This window comes from Triticum dicoccoides, chromosome 1A (assembly GCF_002162155.2).
Source record: "Triticum dicoccoides isolate Atlit2015 ecotype Zavitan chromosome 1A, WEW_v2.0, whole genome shotgun sequence".
Lineage (NCBI taxonomy): Eukaryota > Viridiplantae > Streptophyta > Magnoliopsida > Poales > Poaceae > Triticum > Triticum dicoccoides.
This window is the reverse complement of record NC_041380.1, coordinates 430,964,967-430,992,241: the sequence shown is the minus strand read 5'-3', so window position 1 is coordinate 430,992,241 and position 27,275 is coordinate 430,964,967. Positions and strand designations below refer to the sequence as shown.

The window sequence follows — 27,275 nt, the reverse complement described above, 5'->3', positions numbered from 1 at the left end:
TATCTTCTCTCTTCTCATAAGGGCACTCGTTGGAGAAGTGGTTGGTTTCTTCATAGTTGTAGCATTTTCTCACTTTCTTCTTCTAGAATCTTCCCTTGAATTTTCCCGCGCTAAACTTCTTAACAAAGAGAGCAATGTCTTCATATGACGGGCTCTCATCTGAGTCAACCTCATCACCATCCTCCTCATCATCATCATCTTCTTCTTCACTTTGCTCATCTTCGCATATATGCTTGGCCTTCAATGCAAAATTGATCTTTGATGTTGAGGTACCATGCATTGCAAGATGTTTTATAGCATTTTCCTTTGACTCTTCAAATAATTTGAAGGTGGGTATGATGTCATCCGGAGTCATTTTCTTAAATCCATGGTGTTGTCTTATGTCCCACACCATTTTATGATGATATGGAGCAAGAGCATGAAGCAACTTATCCACGAGAAAACGCTTAGTCAAGTTGAATCCATCTTGTGTCTTGTCACATTCACATGACTCGATGTCAGCGGTGAGAGTCATGAGACGCTCAATAAGATGCTTGGGAGATTCACATTTCTCCATACAAAAGTCTTGCAATTGACCCTTGGCAATTTCATATTGAGCAAGCCGGAGAGTGGAGGTACCGGTCCTGGTTCTCACAATGCTATCCCATAATTCCTTGGTACTTGTGATATGTATGTATGGTCTCTTTTGCTTGTCAGTCATACCTCTTCTTATGCACATGGTTTCTGTGTCGTTGAGATTCTTGTCATATACCTCTCTTGGTGTAAGATTCTTCGGATCAACAACTTGGTAGCCATACTCCAAGATCTCCAACATCTCATCATTTCCATATCGAAGATGGTCCTGCATAGCAACTATCCACAAAGCAAAATCGGCAGTTTCATCAAGTGAAGGAGGTTTGCCTTGAGGGTCATACTTGGGTTTCTCTATTTGAGGTCTTGCATAAAGCCAAGGAACACTGGAGTGTTCATTGCTAGGAGGTTGTTGGCCAAGTGAAGGAGTAGGCACAACTGGCCTTGAGGCCGCATCACCAGAAGGTAGTGCAAGCATCGAGGTTAGTGTGGCTATCCTCATTTGGACCAAGGCCTCAAGAGAGGCATCATGCTCCTCCTTTTGCTTAGCAAGAGCTCGTTCTAGATACTCTAAAGTGAAAGACTTGGCTTCCGTGGAAGCCGCGCCCGTATTCTTTGGATCTGCAACAAGGGGGTCCCATCGGGGTTCTTCTCACTCTAGGGCGATTAAGCCACAAGAATAGAGCACGAGGCTCGGATACCAATTGAAAGGATCAAGATGGACCTAGAGGGTGGGGGTGAATAGGTACAATTACAAATTTTAATTGTTACTTAGCAATTTTAGGCAATAATGCGGAATATGAAAGTGAGCCTAACAATTGCAAGTGTGATGCTAAGATCTAGGCAAGATAAACAAGTAACACAAGTATATAAGTAAGCAAGCACAATATGATATAAGTAAGTGCTAAGAGACAAGTAACCACAAGTAGAGAGTTAGGGTTAGGAATAACCGCAACTCTGGGAGACGAGGATGTATGCCGATGTTCACTTCCTTGGAGGGAAGCTACGTCACCGTTAGAGAGGTGGATGTTACCACGAAGGCACACCAATGCCACGAAGGCTCTCCCTTTGAGACAACACCACGGAGGCGTTTCTCAACCACTAGTGGTAGACCTTGGGGTGGTCTCCAAACCCTCACAAACTTTTCTGGGGGTAATCACAATGGTCGATTCCTCTCCGAAAGACTCCTACCGCCTAGGAGTCTCCAACCTCCAAGAGTAACAAGAACATTGGGAAATGCTCAAGAACTTGCTCAAATCACGAATTCCTTTGGTGAGAAGAAAGGGAAGGAGTGGATGTATCACTTGATTGGAGAACTTCTCTCAATTGTTCCCAAATCCCTTGGGATCTAGGATTTGTTGTAGGGAGTCAAGAGAGGGAGTGAGATGTGTTCTTAGTAAGCTCAAAGTGAATGGTCAACCTTATCCCATGGGAGGGAGAAGGCTATATATAGTGATAGTGCAAAATAGACCGTGGAGCCACTTAGTGCACAGGGGCTGACGGACGTCCGGTGGGTACCGGACAACCGGTGACTCAGATTGGACCGGACGTCCGGCCGGGCGGCCGGTCGTCCGGTCGCTGGAACACCTACCAGGATATAGAAGAGGCATGAGACACACAGCCAGCGGACGTTCGGAAGACGTCGGTCGACCTGTGATCGGACGTCCGGTGGAGCCGGAAAACCGCTAATAAGTATTCTGTTGGGACTGTACGGGACATCCGGAAAGGAACGGTCGTCCGGTGACCAGTCGGCCGGTGGGACCGGACATCCGCTAATATATATTCTGTGAAGATGCACCGGCCATCCGAGAAGAACCGGATGCCCGGCCGGCTGTGAGTGGCCGGACGTCTGTAGACAATCGGTCGTCCGTTGATAACTGACCCTACTAGCTTAGAATCATACCAGAATTTGTGCACCAGCTACTGGAAGAATTTGAGATGACACATAGATGATGTGTGAGGATATTTTGTGGGTTTAAGCAAGTTCTTTCACGAAGTCCAATGATCCCCTCTTAATAGTGTGGGATCCCTATACTCAAGAACAAACCGAAAAGTCTTTGTATTGTATCTTTGCTCTTGAGTGATATTTTTTTTGTCTGTAGTCATGATCCACACACGGCCCTTGAGACATAATCCTGAGATATACTTGATAAACATGATTAGTCCCAAAATGCATGTTGTCATCAACATCAAAATACGATTAAGGGCATGATTGCACTTTTAACCACACGTTGCATTGGTAAGAACAAGTAACAATTTGATACTAAGCTTGGGTGTGAGCGATTTTTCTCCACCACGCCCTACTAGTTGATAGGGATTCGACATTGTGTTTTTCTATATTTCACTAACAATGGCACATGATAAACCCACACTTGAGGGCCTCACTGCGGATGTGAAAGTCACCAACGAGCGTCTCGCCCAACTTGAGGGTGCTCGGATTGTGGATGAAGAGAGGCTCAAGTCCATCGAGGATGCACAAGGTGTTGCGAACACACATCTACAAGAAGTCTTGTCACGTCTGGACGAGTTGTGGACTGCACCTCCTGTCAACAACAATGTTGTTCCTCACAATTCCACGGGTGTTGCCGCTACTCCGCGAGCTCGACGTGTGCCCATTGGTCATCCACAACACCCAGCTACTACCACTGATGCTGCAACCATTCCTCTCGTATCGCCGAGCAACATGAGAACAACTATGAGGATTCTTCTGGTGACACCGAGGACGACCACCACAATGACCGTGCTCATCGACAACTACGTTTCAACCGTCAAGGTATGGCACGTGGTCCACACAAGTATGATGTTAGAGATTACGACCACTCTAGTGCTAAAATGAAATTTACTATGTCTGCTTTCAATGGTAAGTATAATCCAGATGTTTATCTTGATTGGGAACTTTCAGTTGAACAAAAAATTTGCATGTCATGATATTCCTGAGAACCAAAGAGTTAGGGCAACCAGTAGTGAATGTACAAACTTTGCTTCTATTTGGTGGAGTGAGTATTGCCGTGTTAATGCGAACAATATACCTGCTACTTGGGGTGCTTTAAAACGAGCTATGCGACAACGTTATGTTCCTTCATATTATGCTCGTGATAAACTAAATGAATTGCAACGTTTACAACAAGGTAGTAGTTTTGTAGAGGATTATTATCAAGAATTGCAAACTGGCCTAATGCAATGTGGATTAGTTGAAACCGAAGATGCTATGATGGCGAGATTTTAGGTGGTTTGGGTCGGGATATTCGGGATATCTTGGACTATAAGGAGTAAAATTCTATTACTCGTTTGTTTCATTTTGCTTGCAAAGCTGAAATGGAAGTATAGGGACGACACAACAAGGGTCAAGGTAATTTTTATGCAGGTCGTCGCTCATCATGGACACCCTCTCCTACTGTTTCGTCCACTACTGAGGCAACACCACCTATGTTGAACAATGGTGCACACCCATGTAGTTCAAAATCAGCTCCACAATCATCTAAGGCTTCGAAAGCAATGTCTCCAGCACCCACCACTTCATTTGGACGCACAAGGGACATGAAGTGTCATATATGCAAAGGTGGCAGGCACTTGATGAAGGATTGCTCAAATAAACGTTCATTCATTGTGCGGGAAGATGGTGAGTATTCCTCTACTAGTGATTTGGATGAAAATACACATGCTATGCTTGCTGCTAATAATTTAGGTGACACTAAGGAGCATGACATGAAGGAGGTACATATTAATGCTGAGATGGCATATAAATACCCAAGTCTTGTAACAATGCAAGTACTTAGTGCCCAGATGGGGCATACTGAGATGCCTCAGTGCCATAATCTTTTTCAAACTAAGTTGTGAAAGGGCATTCTGTTCGTGCAATCATTGATGGTGGGAGCCGCAAAATTTGGTGAGTACAGAGATGGTACAGAAGCTTTGCCTCACAAGTACGAGACACCCCCATCCATATTATATCCAATGGTTCAACGATATGGTAAGTTGAAGGTAACACGTCGTGTGAGAGTACATTTTACACTTGGTTCATATCATGATTACATTGACTGTGATGTCGTATCTATGCAAGCTTGTTCTTTATTGTTAGGTCGATCTTGGTAATATGATAATAGTGTTACTGATCATCATGGTAGAATAAATTCGTATACTCTTGTGTTTGAAGGAAAAACCATTACCTTGCTTCCTATGACCCCCCATGAAATAACACATAATGACAAAGCTAAATCAACAGATCATACTACGTATAGTATGCTTTCTATCAATACTGAAATTTATCCATTAAGTGTTCCAACTTCTGATCTGGACGTACTGCGTGTTCAGATAGTTCATTTGCATTCCCATAATTCATATATAGAATTTTTGAGGGATAAAATTTATCATGATATTCATAATGGTGCTATTATAATTTTTTCACACCCTCATGAGCTAACGCCTTTGGGACTGCCTATATGTTGTATCTATTTTTGTGTTGCTCTATAATGTGTTCCAGATAAATGAAAACTGAGGACGGCTTTGTTTTCAAGAAAGGGAGGATGATGTGGGCATAGACACCATAGATACTATATTACACGAGACATTTTTCAGGTAATTTCCATTGATAATTCTATAATATTATATTATATTATTAGGGGCAAAAAATACTACACAATTTTATTTCCTTTATAGAATTATTGAAGGCATTTGTGAAATAAATATGAAGATGAGAGATTGTGTTGAAGATTACACGATGCATACACATGCACACGTCCCTTCATATGCATGTTTTTTTGAGGATCCTTCATATGCATGTTGGTACTCATACAATCAACCAAGGCCCTACGTCTGTACTGATTTTCAAAAAAAAGGAAGGAGGAGGCAGCCTTGTTTGCGTCAATCACACATGCGTGTGTACACGAGCCGGTGCAAAGGAGCTAGCGATACGATGATCAATTAGTGGGCCCGTACATCAAGTTGGGCCACGTCTTGTCAACCAAATCAGAAGTCGGTCTTTTCGAGCAATCCGGCCTCTGTACGAGCCCTGCGTCTGCCCACCAAAAGACGGTAGCCACTCTTTAATAAATAGTTAGTCTGGGTTAGGGTTTAGACTTGAGTTTTGTTTAGAAAAGTTTAGTCTTAATTATTTTTATTTGTCTTCACTCGTAGCGGCTAGTGCAACTGTCAAGACATCCTATCAAAACCCCATCTTGTGAGATTTATTTCATCTCGCATATTTGCAATTTTAAGATTGCTTGGCTATTATTTTCTTGCATGTTCTTCGATTTGCTTGCAGAAAAAATCCTTCGTGAATAGGTCGAACGTGTTGTTGGCTCGGTTGATAACACTGTGGAGTTGGTTCAGCGATTGCCGTGGATATCAGTCGTGTACGATTCTCCCTATACGGTTGGTAGCCGGATCATGAGGGTCAAGTCCCACCCAAAAATCACAATTATCTCTCTCATCGAAAGATCAGACCCAAGTTCACATCAATGAGGCACATTTTTTTTGTGTGCATATTTTGCTTTTAGTTGAAATTGTCCCCTCCGTGGTTGCTAGTCACGCTCCGCCCCTGCCCATGATGAATTCCTATATTGGTCGTACTTGATTCACACGCTAGAGAAGAGGATACTATAAAGGTCCCTCCAAATCCAACAATTATGCAACATTTCTGCGTGTCCGGGAGATTGTGTGTTTGTGCAGATTCGCCATGACATCAATATCTATATGAAACGCGCTTCATATCCTATATGACGATAGAAAATATGAAGACTTTGCTAAAATTGCTCTTAGGCACCTGGAAGATATATGAGGGAGAGCACAAACCTCTCCTGCTTCACCTATGGAACCATGAATGAAAGGACAAGACACAAGCTTCCATAAACCCACTAATGCAAACATGATTGGACGGAAGTTCATCCAAGGATACAAGAAAGAAATCCCAAACACACAAAAATCTTGGGAGAATATCACACAGAAACCAATATTCAATGAAAACTTCGTTGAAACAATATTTTAAACTTTCGAAAAAATCTGAAAAAAATACGAGATGTTTAGATGGTGATGTTTTATTGCCACACAAAATTTCAAATTGAAACACATTACGAAATGTGAGCTATGAAAAAGACAAATTCAGCCTTGAATAGTGATATTACTGTTCAGCACTATTCATCGTTGATTTTGTCTTTTTCATAGTTCACATCGCATAATGTGTTTCAACTTAAAATTTTGCGTGACAATAAAACATCATCCTCTTAACATCCCATATTATTTTCAGATTTTTTTCAAAACTTCTAAACATCTATTTCTTGTGGTTTTCACCGAATGTTAGTTTTCGTACGATATTCTCCCCGAAAATCCTAAACATACTCTTAGAACATGCAAGGAGGACCCTAACTCTAGATAAAATTACAATTAGGTCCAGAATACAACTAGTGTCACCTCCCGTATCCATAGGGCTGGAATTCAAGCTGATTGGCTTGGTTTAACATAACAAGCTTAGATTCAAACTCGATTTGACTTGACTCGTGTAGCACACAAACTAGCTCGTTTAACTCGTTATATCTATAAATGACAAAATGTATGTATCATGTATGTAATTAATCTAAAAAATATTAGTAGACACGTACTTTTCTTCACAATTATAACAATCAACAATTTACGTCAAATGACACTTGGTGCACACAAATCACAACAATGTTGGTACTTACATCATATCTATTTCAGTTAACAAGGTAAACGAGTAGCTCGTCAGCTCGAGTCATTCAACTCAATCTGTTAACGAGCTCAAATTGAAACCCATTTCAACTCATTAGTCAACGAGTTCGAGTCAAAGTGGAGCCGACTCACCGGCTACTCATAAGGGCATTTCCAATGGTTGTAAGATAGTTGTTGATAGATTTTACCACATGAGATTTTTGATGATGTGTCATATAATAAATGACATGACATATTTTACCAATAAGCTAACATACAAACTGTTGAAGATGCCCTTAGCTCACGACTTTTATTTGCAGCCCTTCTTATCCATCCGGCATGTGGAGGAAACACGACCAGCCGCCGTGCGCGGTGACGTCCCCGCTGACGCCCGGCCCCTGGAGCACGCAGCTCGCTGGCTGCTCACGGCTCATCGTTACGGCCTATTTATGGATCCGCCGCCTGCCACCGGCCGCCGGCAGAACTCCCGCGACTATCAGGATCGGCCGGCTATACACCGTGAACTGCGCCACTAGACTAGGAAGAAAATGGGGTGGAAGGGCGTCCTGGGGTTCGACTACGGCGTCGTGCAGGCACCGCTCGGCCCCGACATCTCCGGCCCGGAGCTCGCCGCCGCCGTCGCCAACGCTGGCGCCATAGGCCTCCTCCGCCTTCCTGACTGGGTACCTCCACTTTCCTACCCTCTTTGCTACTATTTACATGCGCTCTGTCAGTCTTGGCTAATCCCTGGAGCCCCCTACCTGCCTGCAGTCGGCGCCGGACCACGTGAGGGAGCTGATACGGAGGACCAGGAGCCTGACCGAGAAGCCATTCGGGGCGGCCATCGTGCTGGCCTTCCCGCACGAGGAGAATCTGAGGGTCGTGCTGGAGGAGAAGCTCGCCGTGCTGCAGGTGTACTGGGGCGAGTTCCCCAAGGAGCGGGTCGACGAGGCCCACCGCGCCGGCGTCAAGGTCTTGCATCAGGTGAGAACTTTAGCTGAAGGACATTTCACCGGAATGGATAAACCCGGCTGCGGCTTGCGCTTACTTAACGGGTGAATAGCTCCCATGCGACGTCGTTGGTGTGAATTGTGTCTCTCATGCGACGTAGTTGGGTGTAATCGCTCTCATGCGACATCTTCGTTGGAAAAAATAGCTCCCATGCGACACTGTTGCCTAATCCAAAGACACATGTTTAAAACTCGAATCAGGTGAGCGGGACCCACAGCATGGGACCCACTAACTTATCCAACTCAGCATTGGTCAGGTGAGCGGGACCCACAGCGTGGGACCCACTAACTTATCCAGGTCAGCATTGGTACAAGAGGACACCGAGCTGTGCCCCGAGCCGTGCAGCACCCGAGCCCATCCTCCCCCCTCCCCCTCCCCGACCGTTGTTGTTCTTTTTCTCCGGCGACGACGCGCAGCAACGCCGTTCCGGGCCGCGACCTAGCAATGTCGAGCTCCGCTTCAGCCTCCCGCCGCTCATGGCCGCGCTATGGCGCAGTGCCCATGACAAGATGCCCTGCATGCCAACGTATCGCACCCCTGAAGCGGCTAGTCACAACGACCGACAAGAATGGCAACCTTGGGCGGGAATTCGTGAAATGCGAGAGCAAACCAGAGCAGGGAAAGGTGAGATTTTACTTCTCAATATGCCAATTTTGGTTTTTATCTCCCAATTTCATATTTGCCCATTTTTCCCCATCGGATTTGGGATTTAGGGTTCATCTTTCCGATTTCAGAAATTGAAGCAATACACCCATTTTGAGTGGCTAGATGAGTACATAGAGCGGATTCAACTGGAGGGTGCATCAGGGGAGCTCGATTTACCGTTGGAGGCGGAGAAGTTGGGCAAGTTTGGATCGGGCGCATCTGGATCCGGGGCCCCTGGATCTGGCAATTCCATCGGGGGCGCCCGCCCTTCCATTGGTGCTACTGTGGGGGATGCAGGAGTGACGGCAGAGCTGAAGAAGCTGAACAAGCAGATGAAGAAACTCATCGAATTGCAGAAGCATGGCAATTTGATGGGGCTGATGGCCGCATTTTTTTATGTTTGTGTAATTGGTCTCGCATTTGTTTATGTGATGATAATTAGTCGTAAGTGAATAGATTGGGCATCATTTGTAATCGTAATGATATGTACATTTGAATAAAAGTGTTGCGCTGTACGAATTCGGCATGTCTTCTTCACTCTGTTTTGTTTTTTCAGTTCTTCAGTTAGTCATCAGTTTCAGTTTCAGTGGTAGAGGGAGAAAAAGAAAAAAAAATCGTCCCACAGTTGCCCGAAAAGGCCAGGCCCATATAGAAGTTACGCAGGGCCCAGGCCGAATAGAACATACCCAGGCCCGTTGATAAAAGAAGTGTAGCTAGTGCAAAAAAAAGTGCACACGGTCATTAACATCAATATATCTTTTCGGCTTTAGGTTATTTTACAAATTTTAAGTTTCCTGCCTTCACCTTTTTTTAGATAACTCATCTGATAATTATTTGAGCTATTTTTATGCATAAGCTATCGTGTCCGATTGTAGGGCCCCGTACGTGTTGTTTCGGCTAAAACAAAAGGTTGGTTCTAGTTAGCAGTCTAACTTGTAGTCTTTGTGAACCAAAAAAGTTGCATTTGTTTGGTTCTAGTTTATTTCAACGAAGCGCCATTTTTATTGCATATAGTGCATAAAACATAAAAGGAAGATAATTAACTAGACACGTGCTAACAACAACTTCTATGATTGGATCATGTTTTAGTGCATTTTTTAGTACACATGGCCACATAAATAAAATGCAATGGAGAAACTTTAGGACCGAAAAAACATATAGATAGATAGAGGGGCATCGGGTACCCTAGTAGCATAGATAGATAGAACATATAGAGGGGCATCCCCCCACTACATATAGTTCATAAAACATGAAAGTAAAATAATTAAAACTAGATATATAGAAGACACGGGCACACACACCCGAACCAACACAAACACAAACTAGATAGATAGAAGACTCGCACTTGAACAACTCCTTGGCCCCTCCTCCTTGCCACTCCTTGGCCCCTCCTCCTTGGGCCCCTCACTCGTCGTTCTCCGGCATCTGGTAGGGGAGGCTGTGCATGCCGTTGGGGTGAGGGAAGATGTGGTGGAAGTTGGTGAAGATGTTGTAGGTCGTGAACGCGATAAACTCGCATCCACACCAGAACACCTGGCCAAGGAGGTGGTGAGCGTCGTAGGGGTTGGTGAAGGTGACGTGGAGGCCGATGACGAGGCCGTTGGCGTTGCCATCGTACTGCTCGTGGAGGTGGAACATGGGCGGAGTGCCCGGAGGGAGGTGGCGGTAGCCGGCTTGGAGGAAGAAGCGAGCCAACTCTCTAGGGCCCCTCCACCTAGAGATGGCCCACACCCTCAGGCTATTCTCGACGACGACTCCGGCCGGGTACTGCCTCTCCGGCACGGTGCGAGGGCGACGGTAGGTAGGGCCGTTGAACTGCATGGTGGCTCGAGTGGTAGATTTGGCTCGAAAAGAAGAAGGGGAGGAGGCTTGAGAGATGAGTGTGAGAGGATGAGGAAATGGTGCCCTTTTATAGCCGCGTTGCAGCTGTGGTCAATGTGTACACGGTGCCTTCTGGATCGTTTTCTCTTCTCCGTTCGCACTGGCATAAGTAATTGCGGGCATTAATTCAAAAAACGGCGGCCAGAGCATCCAGGCGAGTTGCATCGTTTCGTGCACTTGCATCGGCGGTGACGCCGCGTGGGAAACAGGCCCGTTCATCCGCGCGTGACACTGAAAAAGGAGCTGCGCCACATCTGCACCACCGACGCGTCCGTCTCGTTCAAACATGCATTTGTTAAAATAGCTTAGATGCGACGTACCTATACGCTGTGCCCCTGCCGTGCTTTACTGCGTCGATGCGTGCATGCAATGGCGGGCTAGGTGTTCACGAGCAAAGAATAGCTAGGCTGCAACGTTGCATGGCATGCATGGGACAGGGATGGCCCACATGTCATTGACCCTCTCGCATGCAGCCCATCCCCCTCTCGACGGCCGTGCGCACGCACGCCAGGCTCTGCCGGGCCCGATCCACTCGGCCCAACGGTCACTTAGATGATCCCCCGCTCAACGTTATCTGTTCGTCAGAGAGAAAAAACGGTGGCCAATCAGATTGGAGCCCACGGATCGCCCCCACGGAATCCTTCTAGAAGGCCTATCCGACGGCCGCAGTTTGGCGTTAGGGTTAGATCGACGGTGGACGTTTGGCGCTAGGGTTACATGGGGTTTGGCGGCAGTCAACGGGGTTTTGAAAGGTTTGACCGAACATTCAAATGTGTATAACTAATTCAAAAAAATCTAAAAAAATGAAAAACCTGCGCATATAGCCTTTTTATGTTACATAGTTATGATATAAAATGATAAACTTGATCTAATGATCTTTGCTTGAAAAAACCTTCACAAATTGGACTATCTCGACTGAGGTTGCATGGAGTTCACAGGAGTGAGAAGAGGGTTTGAGGTTTTGAAAATGCAAAAAAATCAAAAACATCACCTTAGCTTCATTTTAGAGTGACTAAGGAGGATCTGAAGTTATTTTTGCATTTAAAAATTTTAAACTTGTTTTATTGCTAACTTTGTATTAAAGGGTGTTTTTTCAAAAATAAATTAAATAATATGAATACTTATTCAAAAAAAGGTGAGACTTCGTATTGATCCTATATAGGTATAATATAAGCTAAGAAAATCTTTTTTGGGTGATTTTGAGAAGGTCGAAAAAAACTTGCTTAGAAATGGGGCCGTTTTCCCTTACTTTGGAGCCTGTTTGGACAACATTGTCCGTGACTATGAGTTGGAATTCACAAAAAGGGTTGGATTTATGAACTAAAGTGCATAGTAGTACATAAAACGATGCAACATCACAGAACAAACAAATAAACTCAAAAAATATTGGAGATAGGTTCAAATTTGAATATCGGTTCAAATTTGAATTTTATTTCAAGTCAAATCAACATCATAGCACATAAGTTATCACATGAAAGAACATAAGTTTTCACATCAAATGACAACAAACTTAAGTTTTCACATCAAATTTGAATGATTTCGACTCTATTTCTTTTGCTTCTTTCTACCACTCGATTTCTTCTGCTTTTTTCCACCGTTTGGTTCCACGGCGCATAGTTTGTTGATGCTGATGCTCTTGCTTTTTGGCCCCTTGCAAACTCCACTAGGCCCCCTCAACTTTTGCACCTGACCATGTCTCACTTCTTCAGTTTGCACTTCTGCAGATTGAGTAGATGGCACACATTGTTCAACTACTTCAGTTTGCAACTCAACACTTGGCAGCACAACCTCCAAACATGGCAACACAGTTGTCAAAGCAGATTCGAATGGCAGCACAACAGTTGCTTCATCTGCAATAGTTTCAGATTGCCCTAGCGTCTGCAAAACAGATTCAGTATGCATCACATCGTCCAAAACACAAACACTTAGCTCATGTTCAGCAGTAACAGTTTCAGTTAGCTCCATATCTTTGTCACCAAACATTATCTGCTTAGTGCTCTTCCTTCTATAGCCACTGAGTCTTGCTTTTTTCACTGGCCAGCATTGTTCAACAACAAGCGGTGGGGCTTTTTCTGCACGCTTCCTCCTAAAAAATAAAGCATTTGACTTGGTCAGATACTAGAACAAGTAGCAAAATCAAAAACTTGCAAAAACAGTAACATAAACATACTTTGGCCTCTGAGGAGTGTAGATGCACTTGGATGAACCAATTCTGTGCCCAAGTACCTCACACAACTTGCACCTATTTTTGTTACCTTTTTGAGCCCTTTTGGGCTTATCATTCTTTTCCTTTTCCTTTTTCCCCTTCTTACTACAACCACCTTTCTCAAACCAAGCTTTGAATCTGCTCTGTTTAGGCCTCCCAGCCTTTCTTCTAGTGACAGGGGGACACAAGGTAAATTCTATTTCCACCTCAGGCCACTGAGATTGGTCAGTCAGTGCAGGAATTGGACTTGCATATGCAGCTTTGAATTTTTGTACTGAATAATACTCATGCAAATATGGGTGCATATTTAACCTGGGTTTAGATGCCAAAAAAAGTATGGAATGCTCACATGGTTTTCCAGTGTGTTGGCACTCTTGGCAAGTGCACTCATGCAACTCAGTATTTACCACATGCCTCTTGCCACTCTTTGTATCTCTAACTTCAGCACCCCACAAGGAAGATTTCTCAACAGATAGATGTGAAAGATTTCTACTCCTGTTGACCACCTGTTGTACCACTGCTGGAAGCTTGTCCCCTTCCAAAATATTAGCAATTTTTCCTCTCAACTCCCACAAACGCATGATCATGATCCTTATTTGGTCCACCATGTCATGCACAGGCAAGTCTTTCAAATGCTTCACTTTGTTGTTAAAACTTTCTGCCAAGTTGTTATTGATATGATCACATTTTATGGCAGTATTAAAACCTGATCTATACCACAACAGAGAATGCTGGGTGTTCAACCATGAAGCAAATTCATTATTACTACATGATGCCAATATCTTACCAAGGTGATAGGAATGTGTCTGTCTGGTGTAGGATCTTGCTGCTGGCCACATGCGCCCAAATTCATCTCCTCTGAATTTTTTTATCAGATTCATCCACATATGTCCAAAGCACTCCCTCTGCTCAGCATGGGGGAAAAGACTTTTTACTGCATTTTCCAACCCTTTACATGCATCTATGTGGATGGCCAAAGGAGAAACTGGCCCTATGCATCTTTTCAGTTGCATCATGAACCATATCCATGATGCCTCTGTCTCTGATTAAAACATTCCTATTGCAATTGGGAACATCCAATTGTGTCCATCTAGAGCATTGCATGCAGCCAACTGACCATTCCACTTTCCAGTCAAAAAAGATGAGTCTATGCTCAAATATGGACGACAACCTGCTTTGAATCCATCTATGCAAGGCTTCAAACACATAAAAAACTTGCTGAATAAAACCTTGCCATCCTCTGTTACCTCTGTATCTATCTCCACCACACTCCCAGGTGACCTCTTCTCCACCTCTGCTTTAAAACTATACAACATCCTAAATGTATTTGCCCAGTCACCATACAATGATTTCATGGCCCTTTGTTTTGCTTTCCACACTGTGGTATATTGCAGCTGGATGGGGTACAACTTCTCCAAGTCAACTTTAAGCCTCTTTGCAGTAGTGTTTGGAGTCTTGGCTAAAATAGGAGTAATCTTCTCTGTAACCCAAAGCTGTGATGTCATCTTTGAAACTCTCTGTGAAGTGGTCATACATGTATGCTGGTGTGGTATTTGATTTACCCTTACTGTACTTCCATCAGGTTGTAGTCTGGCAGACAAGTACCATTTGCAAGGATTGCCACCACCATCATAACCTTTGCACCGAGCATAAAATTTCTTTCGATCAGTCCACATAGTCTTGGCATCAAACTCTTTTTTCACTGCATAGGTCCTGAAAGACATCCTAAACTCCTTCATGCTTGGCCACAACTTTCCCACCTCAATAACTGGGTTCTCTTTGTCATACAAACAAACCAGCTCATTATCATCTGCATCATCCACAACATCTGCAGCCTCTCTCATCAGGTGTTCTTCATCCTCATTTGCATTTCTAGGGCCTGTGTTACCTTCAGCTGGCAAAGAACTGTCATCCTTCTCCTTATCTTTGTCATCAACTTGAATGCCAAACATTTCGGCCATATCAATGTCAGATATTGGTGTAATGACCAAATCTGTTTTTTCATTCAACTCTACTACATTCCAGTCAACAACAATCTTCCTAGCACCATGGGTTCCCTCCTCTCCATCTGCATCAATCCCAGTATCTTCAGCTACTATAGTCGGTTCAGTCAACAATGCCAACATCTTCTTTTGTGAAACCCACTCATCATCTTCCATCTGTGCAGCCATCTTTGATGGCACATAACCAACTCTGGAATGAGTTTGCAGATCAATTAGCTCTGCATAAAATGTTACTTGTTTGCTTGCCCATCCTCCTTGCTGATCAATTTCAGCAACCATGGATTCTCCATCTTCAATTCTCACATATTCACCATTATAGTTATCGAAACGTTGCAGAGATACCTCTTGTTCTGGACCCCAAACAATACTCTCCCCAATTCTCTCCACCAAATTGCCCACGGCCTTCTCCTTCATGATCTCCAATTCCTGGGGATCAACATCTGCAAAATCGACATCCAACCTCACGGTGGTATCTCTATCAATGTCTTGGACACTGCCATCACTGAGCTTGGCTTTACAGGGAAAAAATTCCACTATAATTGCGAATGTGGTGGCAGAACCTGAACCTCCCCTGTTTTGTCAATGGCAGGCAGCGGCGGCAGTCACTACCAAATCGAGTTCGATTCTAAATCGCCAAGAAAAGAGGGTGGCATTACCGATTTGAAGCACTGTCTCCTCGGGGCAGCCCGTCTCCTCGCTCCATCTCATCTAGCCCTCGCTCCATCTCCTATCCAATCAAGCAACAGGGGCAGCATGAGGCCACAGATTTATTCAAAATTCAGTGGAATGGGAGTAGTGTTTGGAAAATACTCACTCGCAATAGCCGCTGCAGGGATAGGCGCTCCACCACCGGGCCGCGGAGAAGAAACAACCCCCGGATCCAATGGAGCCCGATTCTAAATCGCCAAGAAACAGAGGGCAGCATGAGGCCACAGATCCCCCAAAATTCTGGGGAGTGGGACTAGGGTTTCGGGCTCACCTCGCAATAGCTCTGCCGCTGCCGAGAAATGCGCTCCACCACCGCGGAGAAGAAACCACTGCCGGAGAAGATGCTTACGGTGGCGCCGCTCGCCCAGTCCAGCACGGGCGAGTCGAGCACGGTCACACAGTCACCGGTCGAGTCGTGGACGGTTGACTCTTGACTACGTGGCCATAGGTGGACCCCACCAGTCAGAGCACATAACCCCCAGTGTCCTAACCAAATCTCAGCCTAACGGACAGCCAACTAGCCGCGTAAATGGTGTGTCGCATGGGAGCTATTTTTTCCAACGAAGATGTCGCATGCAAGCTATTACAGCCAACGACGTCGCATGAGAGACAGTTCACACCAACGACGTCGCATGGGAGCTATTCACCCTTACTTAACACTTATTTTCTGAACTGTACTTAACACTTGTTGTGCCGTTCATATTACCACTTTACTTGTCTGATTGCGTTTGCCTAGTCTATGTTCGTTCCAATTTCAGTAATTAACATTTGTGATGTCATTGTGGTACTAGACTGGACTCTTTCTTCCTACTCACACTCCTGACTAATAGTGCCCAACTAATTAGATAGAATTTGTTGGAGCAAAATCATTTTGTTCTTGACAGTTGTGAGAGTGCAAAGTCCGGTGGCCGTTAGCTAAGATATGGCTGCTTAACACCTTTGTTAATTAGTCAAAACTTGTGAATGGTATGTATCAAACTTGCTAAATCATTGGAGGGCGGTGGACGTTGACTGGTCATTATTCTGTATATGTCCAACTTCAAACAAGTGTTGTGTTCTTCAATGGTTTTGGTGCAAATGTAATGAACAACAACGGAATGGGCTTTTATGTATATAGACAGATGGAGACTTCCAACAGAATTTGGTCTCTCACAATGATATTTGGACTAAGAACAGAAGGGGCTAGAGTTTCTTATATGGACTCTGTCTCTGCAGCAAACCATGAAGTCATGAATATAGCTAATTAAATCATACTCCCTCCGATCCAAAATAAGTGTCGCAGTTTTGAATTGTGGTTAGTTCGAAACTGCAACACTTATTATGGATCAGAGGTAGTATTTTCAGCCTTTCCAACAAAGAAATCAGAGCTTTCTACTATCAGTGCACACTTGCAGCTATTCTAACAAGTACATTTAAAATTCATAAGCTTCTTTTGGAGGCCTAGTAAGAAACTACAGTACTGTTATGTCAAGTTTTAGAATGTGATCCTTTTCATAAAAGAAATACTTCTTATAGGTAGTGAACATAAAGTTGAGTTTATAGGAAAATGCTCATTACTCATTTCTCTCCAATTTCCTAGGACTGCTGGGATCATGGGGTGATTTGTAATATTGATGAACAACTAGGACTAGCATCTGATGTAGACTATTCAGGTTTCAATGAACTCCTTGTTGGTGCGAAGAAATTCACAATAAGTGGCAATGCATGACCTGTAGTCAAGGCTTTGGTGTTCTATGATGATGATATGAGCATGTAAGTCCTTGCACTTGTTCTGTTGATTATGCACATTTAGATTTATTTTTTCCTTTGTGACTTGAACAGGTTGGTAACCTTGAGGAGGCAGCAAAAGCTAAGGAAGCTGGTGTAGATGGAATTATCGTTCAAGGCCGTGAAGCAGGGGGGCATGTGATTGGTCAAGTAAAGTCACTACACACTGTTTCCATCTTGTTTGTGCTTCAATATTTTAAAATGCTGTTAGGCAGTTTACCAAGAAGCAAGCACGCATGCAATAAGAATCTACACAATGTGCCCGTGATATAGTCCAGGCTACTGATTTAGCTTAAGGCCCCTTTTGTAGTGTCATCTTTGGAAGCATGACACATCTTGCAAGTCTGTTTCTATTTAATTGTCTTCATGGGCTTTTATCTCAAACAGCTTTTCTTCTTTGAATAAAAAGGAGGGTCTGCTACCATTGCTGCCGAGAGTAGTAGATCTAGTTTCGGATAGTACTATTTCAGTTATCGCCGCTGGTGGAATTGTAGATGGCCGTGGCTACGCTGCTGCATTGGCACTTGGTGCTCATGGTGTTTGCTTAGGAACTAGGTACTTGCTCAGTCTTGCCTTTTTATGATTATGTCAAGCAAAGCTTTTCTTTATACTTATGCATGTTCTGGTTTCCGCATTATGAAATTCCTTAATATTCAGGTTTGTAGCCACCGAGGAAAGCTTTGCGCATCCGCTGTATAAGAAAAAGCTAATTGAGATGAATTGCACGGACTGTACAACTGTGTTCGGGCGTGCTAGATGGCCTGGTGCTCCACAACGTGTCCTGAAGACACCTTTCTATGTTTAGTGGAAGAATCTTCCAGATCATGAAACAGAGGAAAATCAGCCTATTATAGGTCATTCTATCATCCATGGTGTGGTATGTATTAGTTTTTTTTTTTAATTTACACCCTCATTCTGCATTTAGAAGTTGAAACCATCTGTGGTATGACCTTTTCTGGTTTTCTTATTTTGACCAGTAATGTACAGTACTTTACTCCTAAAAGTCTTACCCCGGCACAGTATATAGGCACAGTGATGAGTGAATGTGCTTTATCAGAACTTGGTTGGCTAACTTCAGTTCTCAGGCATCTAATTTGGGGAAGTTTACTTCCCAGTGAGAAACATGAGTCTTCAAGCTGTACCTTTGAAACTGTTTGTCAATTTAGACATGTCAGCTAACTTTAGGAGCTCTTGGACACGGGAAAGGCTGCCCAGTCCAATGTAGGGCCAAACAAGCCCCACAACTGAACCTAGCTACTTTGCAAGTTATAGCTCAAGCGATCAAATTTTAAATGGCAATGCCAGCTCAGAATGATTTCATTGATATGATCCTTGGGGAAAAGGATCTCAAAATGTTTCAAAATGACCATGATTATTTATTAACTTCTGTTTTTTTTAATTAAAATTGGGTCTGTTTCCTGGGCATATAATGTGCATTTTCGTCATGTTACTTGAATATAGGTTGAAGAAGGGGAGCCTTGGCGCAGTGGTAAAGCTGCTGCCTTGTGACCATGAGGTCATGGGTTCAAGTCCTGGAAACAGCCTCTTACAGAAATGTAGGGAAAGGCTGCGTACTATAGACCCAAAGTGGTCGGACCCTTCCCTGGACCCTGCGCAAGCGGGAGCTACATGCACCAGGTTGCCCTTTTTACTTGAATATAGGTTGAAAAACAAAAGTTCTAGGAGAACTTGTAATGTACCATAGTTGTGATTAATCATGGCCATCTATTATGCTGTTTGTACAAGATGGAGCTCAGTAGAGGAGTTCACTCATTCCAAACCTTAAATGCACATTTCATACTTGTGCATCTAGAACTTAATAATGGAGAACTAAGCAATGGTTTCATAATTCCAGCACAAGGATATACATCGGTTTGCTGGTACTGTTCCTAATGCGACAACAACAGGCGATATCGATAGCATGGCCATGTATGCTGGCCAGGGTGTTGGGCTAATCACGGAGATTGTACCAGCAAGGGAAGTTGTCAAGAGGCTAGTTGTCGAAGCACAGCGCGTCATTGGAGAAAAGCTTTCTGGTTTCCCCAAATCATCAGAGTAGTGCTGGTGAAGTCCTTGGTAATTAAACTGTTAAGGTATCTAATGGTGTACGCTGTGTGTTCTTTGTAGGTAATTAAGGTATCATTTTTTACCACAGTTTTGTACTTGTATGTGTTGTTTGTAAGTATATATTCAATAAAGGTAAATGATTTCAATACAATGAGACTGACAAGTGGAGCATGTAGGCTGGAGCCACTTGTCAATTACACATCGGCTTGTGCTTATGCTTTTGGAAACTTTCATTTTCATGAACCTCAGAGCAGCTGTCACTAATCAGACCTCAGGTGTTGGGTCATCTAAGATACCAACCTATGATACTACGCACTACGGAGATAGTAGCATTATGATACCACCCACTATGAAAGGTCTTAGTGACAAGGGCAAACTAGTAATCCTAACTAGCAAGATTTTGGAGTTTGATTGGGCTGGATATGGTAAAAGAAGTTTTGGAGGTGGCGAATTTGGGAGTAATGTGGGTGGGCTGAAATGACACATTTATTGTCTTAGTTCCAAAGGTAGATGGTTCAATCAAGAATACTCAGTTTCGGCCCATTAGCATGTAGTATAATATGGTCTATAAGATAATATCAGAAAATGTTAATCACGTGCCCAAAGGTTATTTTGCCGAAGGTGATTGAACAGACGAGAAGTGCTTTTGTGTCGGATAATATTCTCATTGCATACTTTCCACGCAAAAATAAAAATAAAATAAAAATATTCTCATTGCATACGAATGCATTCATGGAATTAAGGCAGGGTGACTCTTCTGGACGCACATGTTCTAGTTTGTGCTGAGGCACTCTGTCTCAAGTACACAACTCCATCCACTTCTCCCCTGCTCTCTCCCTCCGGTGGATCTCCAGCCACCCAAGGCCCGGGCCATGGATGGAGATGGCGACGTCAACGCCGCAGGCGGCGGAAGGGGTAGCGCGGGTCGGAGGCGTGGGGCCGCGGGGCGCGGGCGGGAGACGCAGAGCGGCGCCCCGGCCCGAAGGTCGCGGCAGGAGTTGGTCGCCGAGGGTCTGAGGCGGAGCGCACGGGGTCGGCAGGCGCAGCGCCGGCGAGTTGGTGGAGTAAGGATTGTGCAGCGGCGAGGAGGCGCCGGCTGCTTCCGCTTCCGCGCCACGAAGGCGACGATGCGCGAGTCCCGGCCTCGTCCAGACCATCCATCGCCAATTCGCCAGGCAAGCTGAGCTCCACCCTCCTCTCTTTTCCAAATCCTAATGCTTTGATTTGCTACCGGTTTTTTCATCAAATCAAAAACACTAAACATGGCTTAGCTCCCCTAAACACCTTGTCCCGCCCCGCTATTTTGATTTTGATTTAGCTGAAACTGAAACCAGGCTAGCGCAACACTCGACACGTAGCGTCGTCCTCTCGGTCACTTCCACCACCACCCGCCAGCATTATAGCTTCCTCTTTTTCCATAGATGGAATCACGGAAGCTCAACCTCTCTCTCTTGCAGTGCACCCACCACCAGGCCACCACCGCCACTAGTGACTAGTCCTCTCTCCCTTTGGGTCACTTCCCTGTTCCCTCCTCCACCATTTCCCATCAGCTCTGCAAGCTGCGTGCTGACGCGGTTGAACCTTTGTTTGTTTGGAGGCTTTCTCTCCACCAGCGCAAGCTCGACACACGCCGGTGTCTATAAAGGATAGCCTTGCCCTTGTGTGCTTTGCAGGGACTAGCAGATATGTTGATCGAAACTCTTACCTTAGCTTTCTGTCTCTACCACTCCCCTGATGTGATTAGATACATGATACAAAGATTATTCGGTGGAACTCTGTGGCGTCTCGCAGTGCAGGAAGCCTTTTCGTTTGGAATCTTTTACCCAGCCACCCCACAGACGACACGACCCTCTCCCTAGCCATGTAGCTCAAGGACGAACCAGACCGAACAATCTGATTTGACCCACGTCACGTATAGGCACAGGAGCATCTAGGGCTTGAAGGTTCAGCACGCAGCATTTAACTTGAGGCCCCGAAGCCATTCTTGTGCTCTGCCCATCTTTCTTTCTCTCACAAATCCAACCGAGGTAGAGTGAGCGAAAGAGGAAGACGCATTTGCTGCTCTGCGCCGTGCCGTGCCCCCCTTCCAGTCGAGGAAGATCCTGTGCGCTGCCGCCACCACCCGGTCGTCCTCTCTCCCTCTCGGTTCCTTCCACCACCAGCACCACCAGCACCACCTCTCCTCCTCACGCACCAAGCTCACGCACATTGGCGTCACCCCCAGCTTCCTTTCGGAATCGCAGCTCCAGCCATGGCATCCTTCGCCAATCTCCTGATCTCACTTTTCTCGTTCACCCTCATGCTCCTGCACCTGCGGTATGCGACGACCTAGGTGCAGGCCTCTCTCCAAGCCATCGCACATACATTGTGCTGCTGAGGCCACCCGTCGACGCCGGCAGCGAGGACGACCACCGCTGGTGGCAGGATTCTTTCCTGCCAACGCCTCTCGCCGGCTCCCATGAGCCACGCCTCATCCATACCTACACCGAGGTCTTCACGGGGTTTGCCGTGAGGCTCACCAAAGCCGACCTCGCCATGGTGTCCCAGAGGAAAGAGTTTGTGCGGGCGTTTCCAGACCATCTCTGGCGCCCCAGCACTACTCACACTCGACACTCCCAAGTTTCTCGGACAGGAGAAAGATGCCGGGCTGTGGAGGGACACCAACTATGGCGAAGGAGTCATAATCGGTGTAGTCGACACCGGCATCTATGCGGCGCATCCTTCCTTTGATGACAGTGGCATCCCGCCACCTCCATCAAAGTGGAAGGGTTCATGCCATGGTACTGCTGCTGCCCATTGCAATAACAAATTGATTGGTGCGAAGTTCATCACCGTCAATGACTCTGGAGATGTCATAGGGCATGGGACACATACCTCGTCCACGGCTGCTGGGAACTTTGTCAGTGGTACCTCGGCCCAGGGTCTCGGCAGGGCCACAGCAGCCGGGACTGCTCCACATGCACATCTGGCCATGTACAGCATGTGTACGCTTCGTGGGTGTGACTCCGCTGACATCGTTGCGGGGATAGACGAAGCTATCAAGGATGGGGTTGATGTGCTCTCACTCTCCCTCGCCCCTGTTTACGATGTTGAGTTCAGTGCAGACCCGGTAGCCATTGGTGCACTCAGTGCAGTAGCTAAGGGCATCGTTGTCGTGGCTGCAGCTGGGAATAACCGACCCAAATCATTTCTTGCAAATTCTGCACCATGGTTGCTCACAGTTGCAGCTGGCTCAGTGGACCGAAGCTTCGAGACTGTTGTGCAGCTTGGGAACGGCAATCGCATCAATGGAGAGGCTTTTAACCAGATTACAAACTCAAGCTCCAAGCCCAAATCTTTTCCTCTGCATTTGAACAAGCATTGCAAATCATTGCCTGGAAAAAATGTGGCCGGCAAAATTGTGATTTGCCATAGCACAGGACCAATGAATGACACTGGGCCATCAATCAACAAGACCGACATCAGTGGCATCATCAGTGCTGGGGCGGCTGGTGTAGTGCTAATAAACATGAAAGCTGCTGGTTTCACCACCCTTCTCGAGGACTATGGCAATGTGGTGCAGGTGACTGTGGCTGATGGCAACAATATCACAGAGTATGTGAGGACAACAAGCAAAGCCAGTGCCAAAGTCATATGCAAGAACACTGTCCTTGGTGTCCGTCCATCTCCCACGGTCGCGGCATTCTCATCCTGCGGTCCCAGCGCGTTCAGCCCCGGTGTGCTAAAGCCAGATATATTGGCACCTGGGCTCAACGTCATTGCTGCATGGCCACCACTCACCATGCTTGGATCCGGGTCATTCCACATAAAATCAGGGACGTCCATGTCGACTCCACATGTCAGTGGTGTCGCTGCGCTTGTCAAGAGCTGCCATCCTGACTGGTCTGCTGCTGCTATCAAGTCAGCCATCCTCACCACTGCTGACATCATGGACAGCACTGGTGGCCCGATCTTGGACGAGCAGCATCAGAGGGCAACCGCGTACGCCATGGGTGCTGGCCATGTCAACCCTACAAAAGCAGTTGATCCAGGCCTTGTGTATGACCTTGGCATTACTGAATATGCCGGCTACATATGTGCTCTCCTTGGTGATCAGGACTTGGCATTCATTACGCGTGACCCGAGGTTGTCCTGCAAAATACTTCCCAAGATACCTGAAGCACAACTCAACTACCCTACCATAACGGTGCCACTCAAGACAAGGCCGTTCACAGTCCACAGAATTGTGACAAACGTGGGCCCATCAAATTCCATATACACACTGAAGATGGAGATCCCCAAATCTCTTACAGTGCGAGTCTACCCAGAGACGCTGGTGTTCTCCAAGGCTGGACAAAAGATTAGATATAGTCTGACGGTGAGCAGCTCTGACAGTGAGAGCTCAAACTTCATGGAGGGAAGTTTGAGCTGGGTCGCAGTGACCCATGTTGTGCGCAGTCCGATCGTTGTCGCACTTTTGTAAGCGGGAAGAGTATGTGTGATATGTGCGATGTTCTAGAGAAATGACTGTCTTTTAACTAGTAGGATTTCCATGTGTGGAAACTAATTGAAGTTTGGATGTGGAGCATCCATTGCTCTGTCGCAAAACTGACCACACATACACTGCCAGTTTTTGATGTGGTATTCATTCTCTATAACTCTGTTACTTTGAAAAAGAAAATGATTTCGTATCATATCATTTGGTTCATCAGGTTTGCTTACATCTACATGGAAACACACAACACTATGTTGTTTGGATACTGAAATGTGTGTTTTGAAACCAATTTTTTATGCTTCATATTATTTATGCATTCAACTATGTGGACATGTTCTTAGCTGCAAATATTCTGATGAGGGATGTGCCTAGCAAAAATGGTTGTGTTTAACTGAATTAGATGCAGATAAAATCCGAAAGGTTTTGACATTTGTGTTTATTTTACGCCCATATGCTCCGAAGTTACCTTAATCATGCCTCAATATCTATAACATACAGTGAGTTATATTATACCTTTATTGTGCTGCAGAATTAATGCCATGGTTTTGTTAGAATTTGTGTCCCTGTATTTTCCTAGGAAGATGCTATTTATCTTGGTAAATTTGGAGTGATTGTGTAACTTTGTTTAGATATGTCAGATATACAGTTAAGAAACTGCATTATTATTTATTTTCTGTGAACATGAAGACTTGCATTACCAGTTTTATTTCGATGATATGTAACTTTTATAAGTTATGTTTTGTTGTGCAGGCGGACACATTCAGATTTTAGAAATATTATTCAAGTGCTTGTTCTTGCTGGTGACCGAGGAATATGGAGTGGCATGCACGACCACAAATGGTGTTTCAAGCAGTTTTTTCATGTTATGCTCTCCACCCGAGTAACAAAATTGGGAAAACCCTAGTCGTAATCCCAAATAGATATTGCATTCTTGATTGGCAACAGAACAGCATCCCCAAACCATTCTGAAATTCTTGTCTTTTTTCACCTTTTTCCTTTAGTTTATTTGGTGTGATGCTGCTAAGGTGTTCCGCAACTAACTGTAATTATTAAAGACACAGTTCTATTCTTCCTTGAGTTATTCCATACCTTAATAATCTCAGGTTTGCCATTTGGACCTTTCTATGAAACCCCTTCTCTAACAGGTGCATGCACCATTATTTCATCGATAATCATTTTCATTTTGCAACAATGTTTACACCAAATGGTGCTGCAGATGGATAAAGTGATATCAAATGCTCAAGCTACCCTAGGAACACTTATGTCACAACAATCAATAATTGGTGGCATTACTATGAAGATAAGCAACATTGGCAGGTATTCACCGTATATCTTTTTTAGTTGCCACCAAAAAATATATTTCAAGTCTAATGCGCATCTGACCAAATTGTGTTTCCTTGCTTCTACAGATTAATCATATGACTGTGACATTGACAAAACAAAAATGCCAACACGATGATCATTGGTCAGTAATTGTTGATACCAATTGATCCCATCTCAAAGTGCCTATCAGATGACCATTCCTTGAGATAATGCCACATTCCTCAGCCACCAGACAAGTTCTGTTTGCTCCTGGTTTTACATGTAAGAGTTCAAGAATTTTGCATCTCCTCATCCAATTCCCTGCTCATCGCTAAAACTATGTTAGTTATCCCAGACAAGTTCTGTTTGCTCCTGGTTTTACATGTAAGAGTTCAAGAATTTTGCATCTCCTCATCCAATTCCCTGCTCATCGCTAAAACTATGTTAGTTATCAATATGCACTGGCGAGCCAAAATGATAAAATTATTAGCATGTTTAATGTTTTTATTTTCAAGAAAACAGTACAAACTCTCACCTCTATGAATGCACACGCATATATCCCTACTGGTAAGAAAGTAGTAGTCTGATGAGGCAATAACTGACATAATCCTGTCATGGGATACTAGTAATTAATTTTGTATGGTATATTTTGGAGCGAATAAATCGACATCCAGAGGATATTGGGAAACACTTTCCTACAGGCGCCTATTACTGGAGGATCTTAATTAATTACCGCGAACTATACAAAGGAAACACTAAGGGCCTCTTTGATTCGCAGGATTGTCAAAATGAAGGAATAGGATGGCATGTCCCATAGTGTCCTACAGGATTTGAAAGAATGTTTGATAGCGCGGGAAAAACAAAGGAATTCTACAAAGAGGTTTGAGTGGATGGAAATTTTCCTTCAAAATGTAGTACAAATGGATCCTATGGAAAAATTCCTAAGGATGCCAATCCTACGAATCAAACGAGCATCACAGGAAAAATTCCTAAGGGTTCAAATCCTCCAAAAATCCTATGCAATTCCTTTGAATCAAAGAAGCCCTAATGCAGGAAGTAATAATAATAATAAAACGGCAAAATAAGGTACTTCAAGGCGTATCTATCTCTACTCTTAATGAAGCAGTTGGTAGCTTGGTACTCCAGTTTTATTTCGTCCCACCTTCCACCACCCTTTTTCCCACCGATTTTTATCTATCTACAAATCTTCACTCCCATTGGTTTAAGCCGGTTATCAATCTTTGGTAATGCAATAAAAGTCACACGGAAATAAATCATACCATGGTCGGAAGTCAATCTCAAACCCGCGAAGAGATTTGGTAACCGAATAAATACAAATGAAAGGGTGGGGACGTTCGTATACAAAAGGATGGTAATCTCCATCGCATGCATACCAATTAAACTGAATTAATCGCGGTCATACTAATCTCCAACACCTAATGGAGAAGTCCGTACATCATTTGGTTGGTTCGCACGCAGTCATTAATCTCTCTCTATTTCTAATGAAGCAGTTGGTAGTCTCGCTTTCAGATTTTTTTTCGTCCCATCAAAGCCGGGTTTTTTCGTCCTCAATCCCACCTCCCACGTCCCAGCGATTCCCCCAGGACCCGCAAACCAAAAAAAATGCTATGCATCGACGATTTCCAGTGGCAAACCTCCGGTCAATGGAGGAAAGAACGAAGTAAAAAAAATCTACGAAATAAAACCTACGAAAATTAACCAGACATCAGCACCCACGAGCGATTCCTCGTGCCCTCGAAGCACTAACCCGCACGAGTCGTTCGCCGCCTTCATTCGTCCCTACGTCCGCCGCCGCCCTCCCACTGCAAAGCAAGGTCAGATCTGCAGCCGATCCCGTTGAGGGTCCGCGGCGGATCACTTTCACATCGATCCCCTTCTGGAGTCGCACGTGGATCCCCTGATCCGGCGCTGTTGTCGTTTAGGATTCAGGATCCGCCACCGATTGCTTCCAGGACCCGTC

General features: G+C 44.7%; 1 protein-coding gene, 1 long non-coding RNA gene and 2 pseudogenes across 2 annotated transcripts; 3 read left to right on the top strand and 1 right to left on the bottom strand.

Annotated features, from left to right (window-relative positions):
• Positions 1-7,587: 7,587 nt before the first annotated feature.
• On the top strand, positions 7,588-19,744 carry LOC119277181 (annotated as a pseudogene).
• LOC119277193 lies at positions 8,221-9,405 on the top strand. The gene is made up of 2 exons (XM_037558437.1): positions 8,221-8,865; positions 8,976-9,405. The coding sequence occupies exons 1-2, from the start codon at positions 8,686-8,688 to the stop codon at positions 9,336-9,338; spliced, it is 543 nt and encodes a 180-aa protein (XP_037414334.1). The 5' UTR covers positions 8,221-8,685; the 3' UTR covers positions 9,339-9,405.
• Positions 12,434-13,068, bottom strand: LOC119277201. The gene is made up of 2 exons (XR_005136984.1): positions 12,938-13,068; positions 12,434-12,853 (listed from the first exon to the last, which is right to left on the bottom strand). It is a non-coding gene; the product is annotated as an uncharacterized LOC119277201 (long non-coding RNA).
• Positions 19,745-20,706: 962 nt separating the features above from the next.
• On the top strand, positions 20,707-25,749 carry LOC119277175 (annotated as a pseudogene).
• Positions 25,750-27,275: the final 1,526 nt, after the last annotated feature.